Source organism: Dendronephthya gigantea, unplaced genomic scaffold, assembly GCF_004324835.1.
Source record: "Dendronephthya gigantea isolate DGI-Jeju-01 unplaced genomic scaffold, DenGig_1.0 000004F, whole genome shotgun sequence".
NCBI classification, from domain to species: Eukaryota; Metazoa; Cnidaria; class Anthozoa; order Malacalcyonacea; family Nephtheidae; genus Dendronephthya; species Dendronephthya gigantea.
Genome location: NW_021163014.1, coordinates 1,780,511 through 1,803,854, shown reverse-complemented (window position 1 = coordinate 1,803,854; position 23,344 = coordinate 1,780,511). Strand labels below are relative to the sequence as shown.

General features: G+C 36.0%; 1 protein-coding gene across 2 annotated transcripts; it reads right to left on the bottom strand.

Moving 5' to 3' along the window:
• Window positions 1–11,884: 11,884 nt before the first annotated feature.
• LOC114515674 lies at window positions 11,885–19,204 on the bottom strand. 2 transcript variants are annotated; one of them, XM_028534972.1, is made up of 6 exons: window positions 19,046–19,204; window positions 15,597–15,757; window positions 15,449–15,528; window positions 13,952–14,002; window positions 12,624–12,749; window positions 11,885–12,090 (listed from the first exon to the last, which is right to left on the bottom strand). In XM_028534972.1, the coding sequence occupies exons 2-6, from the start codon at window positions 15,707–15,709 to the stop codon at window positions 12,050–12,052; spliced, it is 411 nt and encodes a 136-aa protein (XP_028390773.1). In that variant the 5' UTR covers window positions 15,710–15,757; window positions 19,046–19,204; the 3' UTR covers window positions 11,885–12,049. The 2 variants fall into 2 exon arrangements, with proteins under 2 accessions (XP_028390773.1, XP_028390774.1); XM_028534973.1 differs by having other exon boundaries at window positions 11,885–12,087.
• Between the last annotated feature and the right edge of the window lie 4,140 nt (window positions 19,205–23,344).

The following is a 23,344-nucleotide window of genomic DNA, read 5'->3' as shown; positions in this document are numbered from 1 at the left end:
CGTCTGCATGACGCTAAGCATAAACCATAACATGAAGCGCACAAAAATAGCATTCGATTAGGCTAAAATGATATAACCTCATGCAGTATTTCCTTTACAAGCCTTCTACCAAGGAACTGAATACGTTTCTGGGAGTATTTCTGTGTAACACATTCTGCCTTTCTCCAATAGAGTTGTAACATTGCAAATGTTTAATCTAATGTTGAACGAAATTCAATGCGATTGAACGAAATTCCGGCAATAGTTTCAACGAACGGTAAATCAAACGGTTGAACGCTTTTGGACCAATTTTCGAACGTTTTTTCCTAAGCGTTCGAACGGGCAATTTCGAACGATGAACGATCTTGAAAGTCGTTTCAACGAACGCTTGAAGCGTTTGAACAGCAAAAAAACGGATAACTAACGATATTTTTCAACGAGCGAAATATAGCGTTAACGTAATAATGTTTTCCCGTGTAAGGTCACATATATTACCGACAATGATTTTACATTGTTAAACTATAAGCGATATGTCACCCAACATGCCGAACACAGAATAACGTAAGGATTTATGTAATTTTGTTCACGTTGTTCCACTCAGTATGAGCGAAGGATGCGTTCCGTATAGTCACCGCTATACATACGTCATGCGGCAAATGTCCCTTTTATGTTTGGGCGCGGTGAGAGGTTGATAGAAATTTTCCGACTTAACAGAATTAATATTGTTGGAAATCATTACATATTTCATTTTTTTTGTCACATTTCATTTTTTTATCATGCCTGGAATGAGACGTTGTTCACGTGAACGTGTACCCATTAATTGGTATAATATACCCAAAGTTTGTTCAAATATATAGCCGTCGTTTATTTAATATTTCGGCGTGCGATATCTATACATATTTTAAATCATCCGCACACGAATATATAACATAATTATTCACATCAACATTTGTAATTTTGGGAAACAAAATCAATATCACGTTCTTTAGGAGAAGCTTCATATTTCCCTACCTTATTATATGGCCGTGGCTGTCCTTAAGGATGGATTTTGCTTTTATAGAATACAGAAAACACTATAATACGCCAACTGCAATCACCAAGGATAAGGTTAATTACCAAGGATAAGGTTATACGTGCTTTAGCTTCCTGATAGAAGCTTCCTCCACTTAAAATGAAAATTTTCTGTAGACACAAATTTAATTGCATCACCAAAAGTATCAAATGCTTGCCCAGCAGCCTCATTCTCATTAATCATGAGCCAATGACTTTCCGAGTTCTCGCGAAATGTCCTCAGAATTTTATTAAAGTTTAATATTGGTTTCGAGACACATTCATCATGACTATACCATTCGAACGGTTTGATAGCAAAAGCGTGGTTTTGCGTTGTGGAAAGTGTACGCTACGCATTTGTGTTCTAGTAATAAAAATTTTTTGTCCCATTTTACATCTGGAAGGCCTTTATTACTCCAGCGTGAGCGACGGAGTTGAAAATTTGCCTTGGTTTTGTTTTGTTTTTGTTTTGTTTTATTTTTCGCAAAATATACTAGTATTTGAAATGTGTATATGCATGTGACCGTATTTATTTACGTCACAGTTTTGTCTCCCAACTGAAAGTTGAGCTATTTTAGTATATCAGTATAAAAAATAAGGAAACATTCATATCAAGGTGTGTCTTCGGCTTTGGCAAAAAACATATGTTTGCGGGCGGCATGTCAGACATGCGTCAAACCGGCGCTCCAATGCATTAGTAGATGCAATATGGCATCACATGCGAACATCATTTGACCTGCTCAATCCAACCAATTAAACTCCTTTTTCATTTGGCGCGAAAAAACAACCAATAACATTTCAGGGGGTCAAACATAAGCAGCATGCACAAGCTCAATCTTCTCACTTGGCAAATCGCTCTGCTCAAAGACACAGTTCGCAAAATTAAAAGGTATTATTTATGTCAAATCGAAAAAAAAAATTTCCCACCCTCCCACCACTCAAACATAACAAGGACATTTGCCACGTAACGTCTGTTGGCCGTCACGACACCTGTCTATTGACTATTGCCCCAGTACAGTTTATCGGGCTGAATGTAGGACCTCACAAGGTAATGCAAGCTGCAGCATGGGTTATTAACACAACTCCCTTGCATCAAGAACAAGGAATCATTATCAATGAGAACTATACAATTGTCATGTCATGATGCCTGTGCTTGCATTGAAATGAGTATCAAATGATGCAGCCTATTGAATAGGACCTGCAAACGCTTCAGAAGATGAATGGAGTGAAGTTGAATGGAGAGAAGATGAAGCTGAGATACCAGCTGGAGTAACTGATAGTATGCTGACACCCCCAGATTTTGTCAGAGATACTGAGCGACAGGAAATCTATAATGTTGCACGTGGGGAAGGTAACAGACCATTGAGTACATTTAGATATCAGTATTCTGAAGAAATGGCATATCCAAGAAATATTCCTTGGACGGAAAAAAACAGATGATAAACAAAGGTTAAAAGGTGTTTACTAATAGTAAAAAATGTAAATCTGAACTAAGAAGATATGATCGACGAGCTGCTACTGTACGTATGTGTGTTGAAAACATATTCTTCAAAGCTAAGAAATTACAAATGAAATTTTTGATTGGTCAAGTACAGATTGTTCTGCGAAAAATCAAAATAGCTAGTAACAGAACACTTACTGCTGGTGACCTAAAAACTACAGAAGGTTTACAAAGGGTTTATTACGAACTTTTGGTAAACTTATTGATCACAAGGATTTTAGTGATCATGAATTGATCAATCTTGCCTGGGAGGAAAGGTGTCCACTGATTCAAAGTGAGCAAGTAACCTGTGCAAGTCATTTTGATTTTCAGTTTAATACATTCCTAAAAGATGTCTTAACGAGTGAACTAGCTCCATTAGAAAAAATCAAAGATTGGTTTTATAGAGCCGAGTACCAACAGCGAGGGTCTTCTCATATTCATATGTTGATATGGCTTGAAAATGCACCTGTGTTTGGTGTTGATAAAGATGAAGATATTGTTGCCTATATTCATAGTATAATTACCTGTAGCAAACCAGAAGATGACTCAGAAATACTGGATCTTGTAAATTGACACACACCGGCACACACCAGCATTCTCATACTTGCAGGAAAAAAATCCATAAATATCTGTAGATTCAACTAACCACAACCACCGATGGGGTGTACTCAGATCCTTTATCCACGAGATGAAGATAACTCTTCAACTATTGCCAATGCCAGCAAAGAATTGTAAAAATAGATAAGAAACAAACTGAATGATTTTAATTGCTGCTTGCCCCAAAGAAGCCCCACGTTTATTCATTCAAAATGAATAATGAATACAATGATATAGTTTATCAATCATTTGATTGTGGTGATAAATACATAATCAAGGCTCAAGATAGCGTCATTGGAGCCTGTTCAGCTGAACTGAGGAAAAGATAGTGAGACAAATACCACATGTTCTTTTGAAAAATTCAAAACAGTTGGCACATAAACTCCATTTGCTGTCCGACAACGAACAGAAATTGCGAGGAATATACGCACTGATGACGGTGTGACAAACGGTGCAAATAATATCATTAAACATGTTTAATTGACCGATAATACTAAACCATCTGGCATCGTTTGGGTTCAGTTTGATGACGAAGATGTTGGAAAAAAAACCCGACAAGAAAATAGAATTCTCTATGCTCGAAGTGCATGTATACTAAGTACCTGGACACCAATAAAGTCTGCACAAGTGGTAAGAAAGCAATTTCCTTTGAGGCAGGCTGCCGCGAAAACGGTTCATTAATCACGAGGTTATACTCACTCACAAATCGTCATTAATTTGAAAGCAAGAAGAGCAATTCCTCATATTCATTACGTCGCTCTAAGTCAATCGAGTAACAACATTCGAAAGGCTATAATTATGTAATTGATCTGGGCGAAAGTAAGATTTCCGTTGATCCTAAAGTTGTAGAAGAAATGCACTTACTGAGAAATGAGTATAAATTAGATCTTTGTTTTACTCCGTTGCATGTACACGCTGAATCCTACTGATTTAAAAATTTGTTATCTTCATGCGCGATTTTTGAATTTTTGACACATTAATTATACCTCAGCTGATATCCTAATTTTTACCGAAACTTTTAACCGTCCTTACCATAGAGCAGCTGTTTATTGTAGACTTTCAATGATGATCGGATACGAACTTCCAGACCTAATTGTATTTGGATTATACACATCTCCAACAATTGCATTATCATCTTTTTTTGCTGCCATTCGTGCTACTTTGGGGGAATATTTGTCTTGGGGGAATATTCGCATGTTATAATTATTGGCGACTTTAATATCAATTGGTTGGATGAGGTACAACGAACATCTTTATACAATCTCATGATAAATGAAAATGGCCTCGAGCAACTTACATCTACCTCTACAACTGACAATGGAACATTAATTGATCATGTGTATACTAATTTGATTGAAGAGGATCTCCTGACAGGTAAACTTGAAACTTACTTCAGTGATCACAAAGCAATTTGGGCTTCTATCAAGGTAAGGACGCAGTGGATGAGTGACATCCAAACATAGCGTTGACATTGCAAGAGCAACTATAGTATTGATATGACAATTAGAATTTTGCAAACTCTTAAATTTTCACCCCTCCCCCTTTAGCCTTATTTTTTTTCTCACGCTTTTAGTAAATCACAGCGTAATTGAAAGGATTCTGAATCATTACAATGAAAATTTTGAAATATTATTTTGATATACTAATATTCTTTTTTAAAAATTTTAAATGCAAATTGCCGAGATCTGCTAAAGTGTTACAAATTAGTGATAAGTCAGACTTCTTGCTGTTAGCTATACTCGTTATTTCGGTAATTTTTTCGCAAAATAAAGTTCAGCAGCCTTTGATATATTGTTACAACATTGCTTCTCACCCCTAAAAATTAATTTAGGGTTTTTTTACTTGGTTTGTGCCAAATTTGAAAAATCCGAGAATATTTTCATATCGATGAAAATATCAAAATTCAACCCTTGACATATTCATACATACATACTTATTAATTTTCTAAAGTTATTACTCTTGCATTTATCTTTCATGCATTCCATAATGATGATTATAATTTCTTAAATAAACCATTTACATTATGTTATTTACTTTTAGGGATATGTTAGTTAAAGCGCAAGCTTTATTACAAATCGACACTATATAGCGACATAGAGTTAAAGGACTTGTAGGAAATGAATATAAGATTTAGTGAATGAGATGGACGAGACGTCATCAGTGTGCTCTGTTCCTTGGGTCAAACTTCCAAATCTCTACATTATTCCTCGGTATATAATCGTATCTGTCGGAGCCCTTTCAAATATCGCTCTCGTCTATGGAATCATCAGAGATCCTTTAAAATGCTTTCGTAACTCGTCATCTTACTTGATCACGAACCTTTCGATCACAGATATTTTGGCGTGTGTCTTTTGGGTGTCGCTCCAGTACTGGAAACCATGCATTAATGGAGTGAACATTTATGCGTTGGCGTACCTACCATTGTATGTCGCTTGTCTTTCCATTGTTACCATGGCTTTTGACCGCTACATGAGTTGTGTTCATCCTTTCAAATATAGAATAGTAATCACTGGTAGTGTAACAATCGTTATCATCGCTTTTCAATGGCTAATTGCCTGTGTTGTTTTATTCCTCGAAGCGATGTATACAGAGCAAAATTGGCAAGTCTATTTTCGAGGAAGCTCAAATTTGTGTATATTGATTAGCGCAGCAACAATGTACGGGAAAGCTGCGTATATTCTGAAAAATAACTCAAAGTATTTGAAGAGCATATCTGAGATTTCAACAAGCAACTTTAACAGAACACAAAGAGTACGGTTCGAGAATGAGAAAAGATTATTAACAACAATGTTTTTGGTTTCCTGCATTACAATAGTGACATTGGGTCCACAAATGATATACATTAATGTTGTAGGCGAGACATTTTTAATTAACGAACAGTCAGGTGTATCTGCTGACAAGCAAATGGATCGTGTCCATATTTGGCTTACTACACTATTTTTCATTAACTTTTCAATTAATCCATTTATTTACGTCTGGCGTTTGAAAAACGTGAGAAAAACATTACAGGCGTTTATAAAGTCATGAAGATAGCTGAGAAGGTCACTGAGCACGATCTGCGTACTATTTGAAAATAGCTAAAGCTTCGATCATTGCGAAACCTCGCTGACTTGTCCATGGCTACGATTTTTATAGGAGCGAAAAAATTTGGCCCGTCGATGGCGGATAGCAAATAGAAATAATAGAATTGGAATCTAGTAATATTGAATAGTATTGAATAAAGAGATGTAGTAATTAAAAGCTAGAAGCGTATTTTACTTTAGTTCCGTTTATCATACCTATCCTTATTTCAGGGTGGCGCTGGAGGAGATACACAGTGCCGGTGAAATACCTCAATTCACTCGTCAGCAAGTCCACAAATTTTACCTTTACTCGTGTTTTAATCGTCAAAACGGGAAATCAGAGCTAGCGTGAATATCATCTGTGTGTCATGCTATGGCCTAAGACGGGGTCTGGAAATTAGACCTCGTATATATCTAAGCCACGTAAATAAAATGATGCATATTACAGATGCCGAATGTCTTTATTCAGTCATATTTTCAAGTTAATTGCACATATCTTTTAAGCATTTAAATTGAACTCCTTCGTGGATGAATTTCTTCGATTTACAAATAAGACCAAAATCATTTCCCCCCATGTCTCTTTTTCATTATAATTTATCTATGTACCATAATACGTATAATATTCTATCGTTATAATATAAAAGTGATATAACGAACAATTTCATTGCGAGGCCATAATGGACGCTTGCAGCTTTCAAAATTTTCCTGCCTCTTCTGGAATAATAATAATTAAAGTCCAACATTTCACAAAATAGGTTGAAAAACTTGAAATTGCACTAAAATGCAATAGTCTAGTTGTGAAAACCAAAGTGCTAATGCCGGCAAAGAACGATTTAGAAAAATTTTGGAAAGGGAGCTGAATTTCTTGCTGTAAAGTTGCTTGCTAACAAGAACTGAGCTGTCCTTGTTGCTAAGCGACATCTTAAGACTTAAATAGCATGTAAAGAGAATTTCATCATTGATCTAATAATTATATTTTGTCGTTGTCCACAGTTTTCCCGCTTGACGGTATGGCCCGATATGCAATGATTACGTGATCCATGTCTATATATTACGGTTCAAAATTTAAAAGTGCATTACCATTGTATAATTATTGCTTTTAACGTCTTTGCGGTTTACAACAACAGAAATTGACGATTATGATGAACACAGCAAGGACTGTTAAACCAATGCCAACCTTATCACGCGTGGATAATACTTCCTTTTGTCCCTCATTGCCTTAGAAAGCAAGCAATAACATAACTAAAGTGTTACCAAGCTCACAGAGCGAGGCACATGCACTTCTCCGTTATCTGTGTCCACTACAGGAAAATTACGATGTCTTCCGGTTTAAAGGCATCAACAGATACTTCTAAAGCTCATATTTTAGGTATATTTCCAGAAGCATATTTATAAATTTGTACTAAAGTTGGCAAAGCTAATCCTTACAACTATAAATGTCAGATGAAAATTAAGGATCCTGTGGATTTCAGTGTTTAAAATATACGCGTCTACAGGGCCTACGCTTAAAAAACCGTATTTTTAAAAGGAAAGTTAAAATGAAAGCATTCAATCCTTTCATTTAGCATTGCCACCTATTTTTTTTAATTGGGCTATAGATCTCCATGGCAGCAACGTATTCTGATTTTGGCAAACGCAAAAAAGAAACGCTGATTTTATAAATTTTACCGTTTTTAATTCTACAACTATAAATTTATATTGCAAGTTTATGGCCAAAATAGTTGTTGTTGACCGGAGAAAAATAGCAGCACCTCCGAATACTAATTTACATTGGAAAAAAACTTCACCTTTGTCTGGAACGAAGATTTTGATGGCTGCTGCCAATAAGAGGAGAATTAATATAATAATAATTTCTGTTTTGGTAAAGAACACCCTAAAATTTGAGCATCGTTTTCAGACATGAGTCGAGAATATACCAATACGAATGTACGCTAAATAGCCTAAATTCGTACAAAATTTATTTACATTTTAGACGTAACCAAGTTCCAGATACGGGAATTGCGAGGTCGTATTTTCGGTTCTTTTCCCCTGCAGGGCCAATATTAATTAATCATGATAATTTCGAATATCGTGCAATAGCTTTTTGTTGCAGCGACAAAATTGCATGGCCAGTTTGTTCCTATATATGCGTTAGGAAAAATTCCAGGAATAACAAGTTTTAAAGAAATGTTACTAATTTCTAATTACCGTAATTTGTATTGGACATGAATAATTGTAATTCCCTACAGGATTTTAATTTGGGTATAAAGAAAATATATTGATCACAACTGCACAAATGTCTTGACAACGGCATCTCATTTACTTATAGAATTAAAATTATTTCTCAAAACATATAATAGAACTTTATAAGTATCACAAACGAGCAATTTCATTTGGCTTTTTTCCTGTTTCTATAAAGTTATAGAAACATTTGTGAGAGTTTGGGAGAACTCGATTTAACGTGGAAAAACACTTTCCCGCTGATTATTTCTCGTTCTCCCGAACTCCCACACGTGTTTCCTATCGATCAGTTGGTCACGCAAATCATCGCAAAAAATTATCTAAACATCGGAAATTGTTGAAGACTGCAGAAGAATTGTGCGGCTATCCTTTCTTACGAGATCCAATTTTGCCATATCTGTTATGTCGGCCATGTGAGCGAAGACTGAAAAACGTAACAGAATTTCAAAATGTTATTAAGAAAACACCAGATGGATATCGCCAGCAAAGTAGAGTAAAACGATGCATAGAAGTATCTCCAATGGTATCCCAACCAACAACATCTCGATTGTTCAGACCTGTGCATATTTGCATAATTTAGCTGATTGATCAGCTCAACAAATATGAATTCTGTCTGAGTATCTCTACCAAGTTTGCTGTTCCTGATGACATAGGACAACATTTTTTTGGATCAGGCTGTCGAGTTGTTGATGGAATTTAGGATGAAATTTGTTTTTGGATGGAATTTTGAATGAAATTTGGGAATCTGGGATGAAATTTGTCTATGTGGGAGATAACATAGACTGGGAAGAAAAAGAGTTGTTCATGCAGAATTTCATCCCAGATTACTAAATTTCATTCAAAATTCTATCCAGAATTCCAGTGTGAGTTTAACAGAGTATCAATTGATCACCTACTTGACAATGGTCCACATAAAGACATTGCAAAATGCAATTTTAGGGAACTTATTGCTCTGTCTAGTGAAGAAATTGCAACAATTCGAAATCGATACCAAATTTTTATCACACACGTTCTGGGCTCAGAAGTTTACAGGACTATTTAGTTTGAAGCAATACATTCCACAGAAATTACTACTTCATGAATATGTGGAATATACAGCACTGAAGTCTGAAATTATGACATTGCCAGTTCTCATGAAAAACGAGAAAAAGTACAGTGACTGCGTGGATGTTCTGGATCAATTGAGACAGTGGACAGAGGATGTAAACATTGCAAGTGGCATCTTTGACTTTTCACAGCCTTCCTCAACAGTTTTCCATGAAATAATCCAGGTACCTATATGCCCAGATCAACCTAGAGCACATATTCCACCAATTACTTCTCAATCTGACCCTTTAAAAGATGTAAAAATTCCATGTTTTGGAGATGAGTTGACCAGATTAAGGTTCGCTGGTGCACGGGATCTTCGTTCAGGATGCAATATTCCTAAACAGCGATTGGATCATTTGTACCCGTTTAGAATTGTTGGATGGCACGCTAAAAGAAGCTTTCTTAAGGTAAATTTTATACTTTGTGGATTGTAATGCATGTAATGAGGAGCATGTGGCCCAGGGGCCCTCCCCAAACTCTGTTTCTTAACCTTGCAGCTTTGACAATTAACTACACACAAAAGCTAGTGCTCCTGGAAGCTTGTGACCCCTCCTCCTACCCCCTAAAGTTGAGATACTTCCTATTTCCATGTAATTTAATATCCAATTTGTTACTTGTAGGTCAATTCACTATGTACAAGTTTCTTTGTAGGCACAATACATAATCTTTACAATATTTTTAAATTTATGTGGTGTAACTACAAGCAAATTCATTTGTATTGTGATTCACCACGCAAAACTTCAAGAATATTACTGATGAACTAATTGCTTTTTAATACTATTTCAAGAGTGCAACTTAAAGTATCCCAGTGTAAAGATTGCGATCTAAATTTATTGCATGGATGGTCATTTATACTTAACAACACACATAATTGGTTTAAATCATGTTAGCTAAGCAAGTGCATTACATACTAATTGCACTTATTTTAAGAAAGAGCTCATTAATTCATACAATTTTAGGTTCAAATAGTCATTCAGTATATTAACAGGTAGTGGAATAAATATTTTTGTGATATTTATAGTCCATCTTCAACAGACTTTACAAGAACTCAGGAAGAGAAAATGGGACATTGCGATGCTTCCTTGAAGTCCTGAACAGATGCAATGTGACTCTCAGTGTTAAAAATTATGAAGCCTGCAAGCAGCTATTGATGAGTGTTGGCATTTGCTTTCTTGTTGAATCCTTGCTTGAGTTCTTTGGTATGGAAAATGAGAGTGATTCACCAAAAGAAAACAATCCTCTCTTTTCAGATAGTAAAAATGAAGAAAAAAAAGGAAAACCATCCAAAGACTGTTCTAGATAAGTTTCTAGATGAGTTCCTTTTCCATGGCTGCAGTAATAACGAATCTTTAGATGACAGCAATTCAGATGACGACAAACCAGATTGTATCTTCAATTATTCTGTCAACCTTCTCTATTTATTTATGGTTCTTTTCGATTGCAAGGAAGCAGTAGCATCCGGGAATGGAGAGCATTTGGCATGAATCCAGAAGCAGTTGTTGCATTGTTTCTTATCTGTTTCTCGGTTTAATGTATATGCCATTGAAATTCTAATTACCCCTATCTAAAATGAAGTTTTGCTTTCATCTGCTGAGGCACATCGATGCAAATGGCTGCCCTAGCTAACTGGAAAGGAAGTAGCAACATGAATATTGAAATTGATCTGCTGCAAGAAAACAGGAACAGAGATCTCAAAGAGCTAATTCGCTTAATGGGGGGAAACCAAGCCTATTCAGAGGATGAGGAAGGCAGCTGGAGGGGTTCGTAAGATTGTCTATGGATTTGAAAGTCAAGCCTCTAATAAACAGAAGTCAACTTCTCTTACACACAAATCTTCGTTGGAAGATAAAAAGAAGATTCTTTCTGATTTGCGCAAACTAAAGCCATTTGCTCAAGCTCCTGGAAGATCACATGATTCGTTTGCTGGAATTTCATCAAACCCACTAAATGATTTGGATGAAGGCAAGTTATAAGAATGGCTGGCAAGACATCAAAATAACATCGCAAAGCATTTTCCCGGAACAAGTCATTATGATATAGATGCTGACAATGAACAAGCAGGTGATTGAAACTAATTGAAACTAAACAAATGCTGGCTCTTTAAATTACAATCTTATTTGATACATGGAGAGGGAAACAATTTCACTATAAATACAACTGAATAATGTACAAAAAATATATGATACACCATTTGAAAAAAAATTAGCGAGATGTTCCTTGAGTTCCACTTCTTAATCTCTTCAGTGGCGTAGCCAGCCTGACGATTTAGTCATGCTATGCAAATTTTCTGTTATTACCATTATTCATTTCTTTAGAAATTCATTGTTTTCACAGTCAATGAACACCAAAATATTAGCATAGCATGACTAAATTGTCAGGCTGGCTACGCCACTGAATCTCTTCATTATTTCTCGGTATATAATCGTATCTGTTTGAGCACTTTCAAACATTGGTCTTGTTTTTAGAATCATGAAAGATCCTTAAGAATTCTTCCGCGAAACGTCATCTTACTTCATCACGAACCTTTCAATTACAGTTATTTTCGCATTTTTCTTTTGGTTCTTGTTTCCTAAACTAGAATCCTTGCATCAACGGAGTTGCTATATCCTCCTCATTTCCAAAATAGAAAAAAATATTTTTGAGAACATTCGTCCCACAAAATACTGCTACCACGTGACAATGATATACTTTAAGTGGCATGAATGAGAATTTCGGGCCCTGAAAATATTACAATTTCATGCGGAAACGGCTTTTACGAACATATTAGATAAATTATTTGAACAGATTTTCAAAAGAAATTACCCAACCTTCTTAATTGTCTTTTTTATATACACCCACAGAACCGGAGGCTTAATTCGGGGGTGCATATTCATATATTCACGTTCAAAAGAATAGCAGACAAAATAAATCAGTCTGGCTTAAGACGAATATATGAATATGCACCATACCACCGCCAGATTAAGCTTCTAGCTTTGGCTCTGTATGCAGGCGTCAAACGGAAAGGCGCCATAATATCAGATAAATCACCCCCTAACGGCTAAAGCCCAATATGCAAAAATTGCTTCATTACATCAATTACAATTCGAAATTAATAAGCGCGATTATTCCGTTATTGATATTATTATAATTTATATAATTCTTACCTTTACATTTGACTTTCGATTTGTAACAACAACAACAGAGGGCGAACAGGTTGATAACAGCGAGGACTGTTAAAACAATCCCAACCTTATCAAGCGGGGAAAAGTCTTCCTTTTGTCTATCATTACCTTTGATAGTGAGAAATAATACAATATAGTTACTAAATAGTTTTCAAGCTAACGGTGCAAAGCTCACGCGGAATGTCCTATTGGAAGGTTATGCCTAACCTGACCGCCGGCCAAATATTTAATACCTATTTACGACGCCGAGGAAGACAGTGTGTTTTGTTGACCAGAGACAGCCGGTGTGGCCAGAGGCGCAGACGAGTACAACAAAGAGCGGTCGAAGGTCACAAAAAAACACTGTTTCCCTCGTCAGTAAATAAGTGATTTTTTATTATATCTAGTGTCAAATTTCATCTTTTCTGCTTTCCTACTGGAAAAGAGGAGAAAATTTAAGGCAATTTTTCAAAAAAAAAAATTTTGATGAAGTACTTTAAAGAGCCTGGCAACAAGGCTGCTGTTCGCCACATTCCTGTGAATTGTTTGGTCGCGTTGCTAGGGAAAGCATAACAATGCGCATCAAATTTCATAATTTGCCTTAGCGAAAATTATGACATTTGATGCTCGTTCGTTTTGAGATTTAGGTCATAGAAATTTAAAGCCCTCCACGTGTGAACCTCTTGTCCAATAGGAAAACAGCTAGAAAAGCTGAATTTTGACACCAGGTATTATAACAAATTGAATGGTTTATGGAGGGGAAATGATGGTCCGTAATTTTTTGGATTTTTTTGCATCTGTTTTGGTTAGAGCAGAAAGAGAAAAAAAAGTCGATCAACTTACTCATAAGAATGCCTCTGCCAGGAAAAATATTTCTAAAATTAAACTTACATGGCAATGAACTGACTAACGGAAACCAAACTATTTTAATGCTTTATTCTAATTATTTCCCGTGCCGTTGTACAATTGAAGCAGAGAGTAATCTGGTAATACCTCTTGCAACCGAAAACGATGTTGAATCCCTTGTGACCGTTACATTGCAATTGTTCAAAAATATTGCATTAAATATCAGATTGTTAAATTCTCGAATATATAAGGTGAAGATCTCAAAACTTTGGTTCACGCGAACGAAATATTACAGAATTACGAAATATTTTGAATTTTTCGCTAATCGCTTTTGTATAATTATGTGTTTGAACGTCTCCTTGACTAACTCGCTGGCTCCACTAGAGTATAAAATTGTGGACCTTCGATTGCAACAATAACTATAGTGCTTCTTGATAAAAATACTAGAATGTTATAAAAAGAAAAAAACCGGTTGTTTGGGTTACCTGAATTACTTGTTTTTGTCACCATTGGAGAGCGGGTAAACGGGACGTTAACTAAATAGACAAATTCATACATGTTTGTTAATTAACATGTGCAGTATACAGCTGATTCAATTAAGTTTGTGACAGGCAATAGGGAAATGTAAATTGTAAGCGCGAACAGTGTCATGCATTCAGTGCATTTGATTAACTAACGCATCGACATATTTTGAATGGTGTCGTTAATGGACGCTAATTATTCTATTATGTTATCATTCGACCAAACAATGACACTATGCGAACAACAGAGTACAAAAGACACATATGAAAAATGCGGTGATTTTGCAATTCCCAAAGGAACATGTGCATTTATCACAATATAGTTTGTGGTTGCACTTTGCAGGCGAGCAAACAGTTAGATTGATAAATAGTGCATTTGGTAGATATTCGGTTCCAAAGTCATGGAAAATTACGAGGAAGAAAGCGTTAATATCATGTTAAAAGTTACACGGCAAGGTAATAAAAGGCAGAATGACACATATACGTGTCAAAACGTCGACATTTTTAACGATGTGAAAGCGCTACGTGGGTTCCTGTTCAAGCAGTTTAAAGAGGAACTTGCACCAGCAATCGATGCTGATTCATTTCGGTTATTTCTATAATACAAAACAACGTGTATTCCACATTACCGCTATACAGTATAATAACAGCCTTAAGTTCATCCTCACACTATTCCCACGAGATGATTATATTTATACTCAACAATGCTTTTCCAATAACAACTTCATTTGTTGCATAATTATGCATAAAATGCCATCAATCCCTTCATGCCTCTTGCGCGTGGAATATAAATTAGGCTATTGCCTGTCACAAACTTAATTGAATCAGCTGTATACTGCCGGAACTGGCGATATACTGCCTGCGTGCAATCCAAGACTTTTAAAAGGAAGAAGGTCCTTTCTTCATTCTGTCCCATCTTCCTTCTCTAAGTCTGGGACTGCGCGCAGGTTGACGATATAACTTCGAAGGGGCCGGCTGTTTATATCAATGAGCCAGCCCGGAAAACGAGATAAACTTGCTATCACTGTTCATGTGAGGGAATTTCATTCCGCTTGCCCGGTTAGAGCTCGAGATTATTTACATTGTGTTAATTGATTGGCTTTGCGTTAAAAGTTCATATCACATTATCCATTAAAATACGTTGCCACCGTTTGTAGTTTTCAAAAATAAAAAAGAAGCGGTAAAAATATAAAATATATATAAAAATTGGTGCCATGCACCTCGGCAACCGGGCCAGCCCGCTTGGTATGTTAATGTGAAAACATTCTCATCTCGCTAAGCGCCGGAGATCTCGCCTCTTCGATCTTCGGTCCATCGATCTAATTTGTAACTAATTTGCATAACATAAACCAATCCTTTCGTATTCCGTAATTCACTAAAAATTCCAGAGATGCCACAGCACTGAAACACACGTTCACACTGTGAGTACGTTTTACAAAAGTCTATTATAGTGCACTTTACCTTTAACTGGAATTCCAAAGATTCCGATGCGTGCTACCAGTAATAAGACAAGTATAACAATTTCTATCTTAAGGTGCAACCTATGGAAATTGAGAATTATTTTCAGGCAGGGATCAAAATAATTTTGGGTACATTAAACGCTACGTACATTTTGGGCAAAACCATGAACCAGGATGTGATAACTATATGACTTGAGGAATCGCAGCGACGTATATAAAAGTTCGATTCCTGCCGAGGATATTCCTTTGTAGAGAGGCTCATGCAATGGACAAAGATTTTTTCTTGAGACTAGTTGAATCACGTCTACACCTATGCAATGATACAAGGAAATCACATGAATAATAATCAACGGGATGCTCACGACACTCATATACTGATCTTCAGTTATAAAGGATTTCGAATGAATGGTGCCTCCGCTATCCTGCTATCCTTTAACTATTACGCTGCCTTTTGCGACAAGACTCTGCTAAAAACTCTGAGGCTGTTGTTTAACAGCATTGGACAATATTATGATATCCAGGCATATTGTTCACACTTGTCAACAACCTTTGAATAGTAATATTGTTGATAATAATATTGTCGCGCTCAACGGAGGAGATTAACGCTTTCTAATCGTTTCTTTTGGGATTTCTGTTTAAAGTGGTTCCCTACAAACTGAGGAATATTCACAAAACTCATGATTTCGATTCAAAACTTTCGCAGAAGATTTTACATACTTACGCATTTTACTCAAAAACAAGTTCGCTTACCCTCCTTTTTTATTTTGAAAAACGTTTCCTTACAAGGAATAGAAAATCTGAATGATTTTTCATGATAAATATTTTTTGGCATTACAGAATTTTTTAAAATTTGTTCAGATTTTCCATTTTCTTTTCCGTAAACGTTTTATAAAATAAACAAGACGCCAGCTTAGGCGTACACTCGTGCTCTGTGACTGTGTTCTAGCAATTTAATAGCATTACCTGAGGGACACAATAATAGCGTGTTGTGGTAACCTATAGCGCAAGTTAAGGCTTTGTGGTGACCCTGGGCCTGGGAGGATAGTATTATGGTAATTTACAGTTGTTACGGTATTTTGTGGGCATTTTTTTCCTGGTGCAATGTCAATTATATTGTATCGAAGTGACAACAGCATCATGATCAGAATAATAAACGTTACTACAGAATTTCTAATTGTGTGGAACGAAGTAAAATGATACATTTACATTATTATCGCAATTCACAAATACCGATTATAGGTAGCCTAACAATCCGCACGGCGTGACATATTACTGCATGTGTCAATAATTCCATATTGACTGCAGACTGCAGTGTTTTAGTTCTGACGAGAGGTTTAAAAAAACTAGTTGTAATACTATTGATTCGTATTGTTTGTAATTTCGTAATGTCAGTCGACGGTTCAAACATTTGGGTATTAATAAGTATAATTTATAAGCATCTGTACGTCTAAAACTGCGAAAACATCGATCATAAATCTTGCTTTCATATAGGAATTTAAAAATATATCGCACCAAGGCCCGGAATATGCATGTAAATGTTGCACCGTAGTAATTTCTTCTGTGCATAATTATATATTTTGCATCCTTCGTATTGTTTGTAAAATGCGGTTTGTATTGTCAGATAATTATATCTCGTAATATACATCGCGCCAATCAATATGCATGTAAATGTTGCAGCGTAGTAATGTCTTCTGTGCATATATATTTTGCATCCTTCGTGGATGCAAAATATGTGTAAAATGTGGCTTGTATAGTGGGATAATTACATTTCGTCATACATTACTGGGTCAATTGCGCAATGCATTCTGGGTCATCGAGGTCCAAAACGCGACCTACACACGACGAAAACTAGACTCATGCTCTCCTAGAGCACGAGTAAAAGTTGGGGCACTTGAACTTTTTATTTAGTAAAATGCGTAAATGTGTAAAATATTGGGCATATTTAATCACTATTATTATCATGAACAACGGCAATGACGTCATACTTATCTCTTTTCCTTTAGCAAGAAATCTCCTGCGAAAATTTTAAATCTAAATCACAGTTTTCAATATTCCTAAAATTGTAGGAAGCCACCTTAACATTTCCTCCATTTCCTGTTTTTGCATAAATTGCTTAGATTTACTGCGGCATCCTAATTGCGTTTGTATTGTTTCCATATTAGGCGGTAGTAAGATGTTGTTCAGAGAAATTTAAGCTTCATTTTGTATTCGGCCTATTCAGAGGGTTAGTGGAGTTATATAATTACTACGGCGTGAGCGAAATAAATAGTAATATTTGATATGTGTATGTTACCGTATTTATCTACGTCACAGTTTTGTCTCGCAAGAGTTGTGGTGCACAGCTTTAGCTAATTTTCCGATGCGCGATTCGATTTCGCTCGCATGATACGGCAATTCCTCCAAGAAGAACAAATAAACCGTTCTTTTTATGCTGTTCGATTAAGTTTAGATTTGGGTCAGAGTATATTTAATACATGTAGATTCTGGTCCTATTTTAATAATATCGCTGCTATTTCGCCGTTTAACAAGATGTGGTCGTGTATGGGCGCGTTGACACGTCGCAGTTTGCACAGGATTGAAGAGCAAATTCCAAAGGAAGAGCAAATTCCAAAGGCAAAGTGTAAGACAAAGTGAACGTATCATGCGGTTTATTTACATTTTTGAACAATTGAACTTTTATACTTTTTACAGTACGACGTGCTTCTGAATTTCGCGATCAAACAACATTTAGGTTGGCAAGCATTTAAATGAGTATTAACTGTATTGTTTATGTTCCGAAGCTTGAAGACTGGCACGTGAACGGCACGCCAGAGTTAACGCCAGAACAGGCCACTTGTTATAATTTGATTTTGAAATGTATAGCTATACAATGATTAATGATACCTATCAAAACATGAAAAACTTATACTGCGGGATCGAGGAGGGATTTAGAATTTAAATACCCTCATAAGTAAACACATTCGCTTTTCTGAAAGGATTTCGACATCAGAGTTAAATTTGCTGCGCTTAAACAGGATTTGGATGCACATTAAATATCACCAATAAATTTTGAAGCAACTGAACATTCACAATTCACTGAATTTGTGCATTTAAACCGATTGGCCGAATCCGCACAGACTCACTACTATCACTATATGGTGGTATCTAACGTTAACAGTGGAAATTTGCCAAATTTCAATCATCCTTCCGTTTGTTGATTTCAAAGAGCTTTAGTTACACCCATGCATGCGTATATCTAAACCTGTGACATACTACGCGAACTGTATTTCTAGTCATCAACAGCTTAGTGTTTTCTATTTCTGCCCGAATAATTTGAACGCTTTGAAATGACATTTAAAAAGCGATCAAGAGAGTGTCTGGTCTGAAATATTTTGGTGTTAACGCTTTCGTATATAAGCGATGCCGATGTTCATTTTCCAGATTCTTCCAATTACGCCTAAATAATTTATCATGTACGTATCGTATGTATATAATACTCACTATAACAGTTGAATATCAATAATACATCGCCTTATAATATGAATGTTAGCTGTATTTCACAGCCAACATTTCTTGTTTATATCAACTTGACAAAGTATAACGTTAAGTAGCCACTCACCACCATTATGCACAACCTTGCAGATAACGCCAGTTGATATAAAACTTATAGTGGCAACAATTTATTGGAACACTGTTAAGAAATTTTCTTAACCGCGAGCAATAGCCTTTGCCCAGAACTAAACGAGAAACTTGCGAAAATAGTAATTGTTACCCTCGTCACCCGATCTGACTGCTTAGTGGGTTTCCTAGCAACTGAATAACGTAGCAAAACGAGGATTTTGACCTTGAAATTGGAATATTTTTTTCTAAATATTTTAGTTCATAGCTCTCCATGAAACATGGCGAAAGGTTACGAAAATGGGAACACAGTTCATTATTAAAGCCAAAATTATATCGATTTCAGGAATTTTACCCAGTAAAATTGTCTGAAACCTAATACTTGATGATGTTTTATGTCAAGTTCACGTTTCGATGATGTTGATTTATATAAAATTTGATGACAAAGCAAATTCATATTAATGTTGATGCAAATATGAGGCGATGTTATAATCATTCATCTCATGACAGAGTTTAGCCCCGTATAAACAAAACCTTTGTATAACAAATCCGCACGCATATTTGAAATAGCTTGTATGTTGTGTATTTAGCAATTAGAAGCCCCATGAGAGCTATTGTGTGTAAATTAGTGTTAAGCGCATAAAACATACTATTATATCCGTCTGAACCAGTGGTCTGAACTTTGAACTTGAATTTTGGTTACGAGACTGTTTGGAGAGTAATCCATATGAGACCGTACGGAGCACGCAAATTTTACATCCACAGCGATGACAGTAAATCAAACTAAATATAATTTTCAGTTTGACGCTCTGCCTTAATAAACCATTTTTAAAATTTCTAAAAATAGATTCGTTCTCTTGACGCTTGAACCAGGTATATTCGTTTTATTCGTTTCTGAAATAAACATACCACGACCAATCTTCTTTATTCAGCGCCACTTAAATTCCCTCGTATCTGTGTGAGAATTAAATAATAATTATTAAAAAAAATATTTACCAGTTTGGTCATCCGCATTGCGAATTATTTTTTGGTCACAAAGAGTAATAGAAAAAATCTGTAAGAGGACGTAAAATCTTTTTCAATGCCCTTTTTTCTGTTGAAAACGACTAAAAAGGTGTAAATATTTTAGATATTGCAAATTATCGGTAAAAAATTCACAATTAAATGCTTACTTTTTGAAAAACGATTGAGTATTTATTCATCCGGTTCCGTCTGGCAGATTTCTTTTGAAAACGCATATACGTGAAAAAGAGATCCTTCCACTGGCATAAAAAAACACCGAATACTCGCTCCTAACGGTCTTGCGAGAATATCTCGCAACACTTATCAAAATAAAGCTATGTTACCAAGAATTTGCTGCTTGAACGCACGCTGAATTAACGGAAATGTTGGTGAACTCACAGCATTTATGTCGCTCAACAAAGTTCATACGGGTGCAATTACTGAGTCGTCCTTGAGATTGGGACGATGAGATATCGATTAGTGGTATGTAATTGATCATCAGGACCGGACGTATGCTCGTGGAGGTAGGCTGTGGTATATTTTTTTAGGTGATTTCAACCATCTCAATGTACAGAATTAGTTAGTAGTCACAACCTTAAACAAGTCGTCACACTTCCGACTAGACAAAATTCAATCCTGCACTGTATTAGTACAAATCTAAAATCGTTCTAAAAAACACGGGATATTTTTGCTCCACTTGGGACAACGGACCATAATGTAGTCATATGGATCCCAAAAGAAATTTCTAAAGAAACAATAATACCTGTATTAAGCGGACTGTGCGTCGATATTCCCAGTTGGGTTTGCATGAGTGGCTTTGGTGTATGGTCAACCAGGAATGAATGGTTTAGAGAACTTGGGATCGTCTCATCGCCAGATTAGTGACACCAATGATGTGATCTCTGCAATCGATAATTTTTTTCCAGTGAACACAATCAGAATTCATCCAACGGACAAACCATGGATTACTGCATGGGTACATAAAGCATGCTGGCATTAAACGCCAGCATGCTTTCCATACTGGTGACGCGCAATTGTACGTGGTGCCAACAAAGACGGAGGGTCCAGATGAGAAAATATCAGGAAAAATAACTTTTGTACCCAAAAAGGTGGGATACTATTAATGTACTAACAATGTCAGGCAGAGTGAAAAATCAACCTTAGAGTTGGCAACCTTGAGTTAAAATCTTTTATTGCCTCCAGAATGGAGATTAAATAATATTTACAAAAGTTTAAACTAAGTGTAATAAATCCTAATTACACAAAAAAATACTAAAAATATCTTATCTAATGAAGAACGGATCAAAAACTGAATTTTGTACACAGTACGAAATATACTTGGCACACTCTATCTTAAAGTCATCATTAATACAATTATCACAACTACTCAGTACGCAGCGGTTCCCTAATAAGAATCTAATGAACAGCTGATCATCTAAAGTATGCAAGTTCAAAAATGTTACAAACGGGAGATTGTCCGTACACCACGACCAGAATTTCTCTCTGACTTCTTCAGTCTTTTTACAGAACAATAAAGCATTATGAACAGAATTACTGAAAAAACCTCGACAGGCTGAACAGATACCACTTAGCGTTCCAGCATTTCCGAATCTATCATTTCTAATCGTCAGTGATCCACACAGGAGCCGTATGATATCTATAATCTGCTTTGATTGTACGTAGTTCCACAAGTCGTACCATTTATTCGTTGAAATAGATGGTTGGCAGCAAAAGTAGAACTCTAACTCTGGTTTCTTTCCTATTCTGTCAACCCATTCGCCATAGTTCATAAACCGCCTTTTTTACAACATTTTTCTAAACGTTTTTTGTTGGGAAACAATCTCTTTCCAGAAAGTCTGTAATATAGCCCATTAAATTTACATCAACCAACACCTTAATTATATCAGGGATAAACCGAGACATAATAAAATTGTTCTGTTTCCATTTCCATTTAATAAGCTTTCTGATAAAGAGCTTCCTGTAAGCCAAAGAAGAACCTGAATTTATAATTCTTCCCAAGAAGTACAATTTACGTTTTTTTAATTTCGGTCGTTATATTGGGCAGTTCTAAAAGACCTCTTGCAGCTGATCCTGAAGAGCCCAGAATCAGAAACTGCGAAACTCTGCAGAAAACATTCAAAACTCACATCCGTATTACATATGTGGAAGAGGCACAGTTTTCCATAGTCAGGCTGTGATCTTTGGATTGAGACCACCTGTTTGACAGCCGAGCTTTGCTAATTTTGCCACTGCTTCTGCTTCGAAACCTCTCTGCACTGCCTCGCGAACTATTTTGGTGCTATCCGTTTCAGTGTGGCATATCTTCCCTAGGTTTCTCCATATTTCAGACTCCCTTAAAAAATCATCACCCAATTACCATATTCTTTCTGTTGTAATACTGGATTTCTTCCTGTCACCAAATATCATTATAACTGTTTTCTTAATGTTAAATTCAATCTGCCACTTTTTGCATACCCATAGAGACAACACAGAAGCCGATCCAACTCTTCTTTCATCCTTGATAACATAGTCAGGTTGTCAGCAAACATATGTGCTCCAAAAAACTTACCATATAAACATACACTCCCAAAGGTGTTTTCTAGTTCATGAATCAAATCATTAATATACACCAAAAACAACCAAGGGGACAAAATCGATAAGGACGAAGAAGATGATTTGAACCTGATAGAATCTTGTAGCGAGAGAAGGCAAGTATTTTAATAATAGTTTTGACGGATATTATTTTGTCGCAGCGCATTAAGAGACATCAGATATACATGTAACTATACTGCAGATGCAACTGCCAACAGCGATGTTTACATCTCACTTGTCATGAGATTCGATCCATGAACTAATATATAATTTGGGAAATAGTAAATAATGAAGCTAGTACATTTTAAACAACCTTCAAAGATCTGTAATGAATACTAATATCTTACCACATTTACACGTGGCTGGATGAATTTGGGACTGGTGTACACGTCAAGTAAAATTAATGACGTTCCAAATAGCTGAAGAGCCGTGACGGGTTTCATATTTCTGATGCGCAGGCGGGGAATACAATAATGCATGCTAAATATCTGATTCGGTCGAAACAACGTTTATGTCTACTTTATATTATGTTTCACATTTCGTTGCTTGGCTAAGTTGCTAAACTGGTGTGTTAGTAGGAAACTTTGTAGTGTTTTTATATAATATTCGATGTGCGTTTAAGGGCTTTTTTATATGACAAGCATCACTACTTCCGGTGATAAAGAGCCCTGGGTAATAAATGTAAGCCATTTATTTAGAAGTCCAA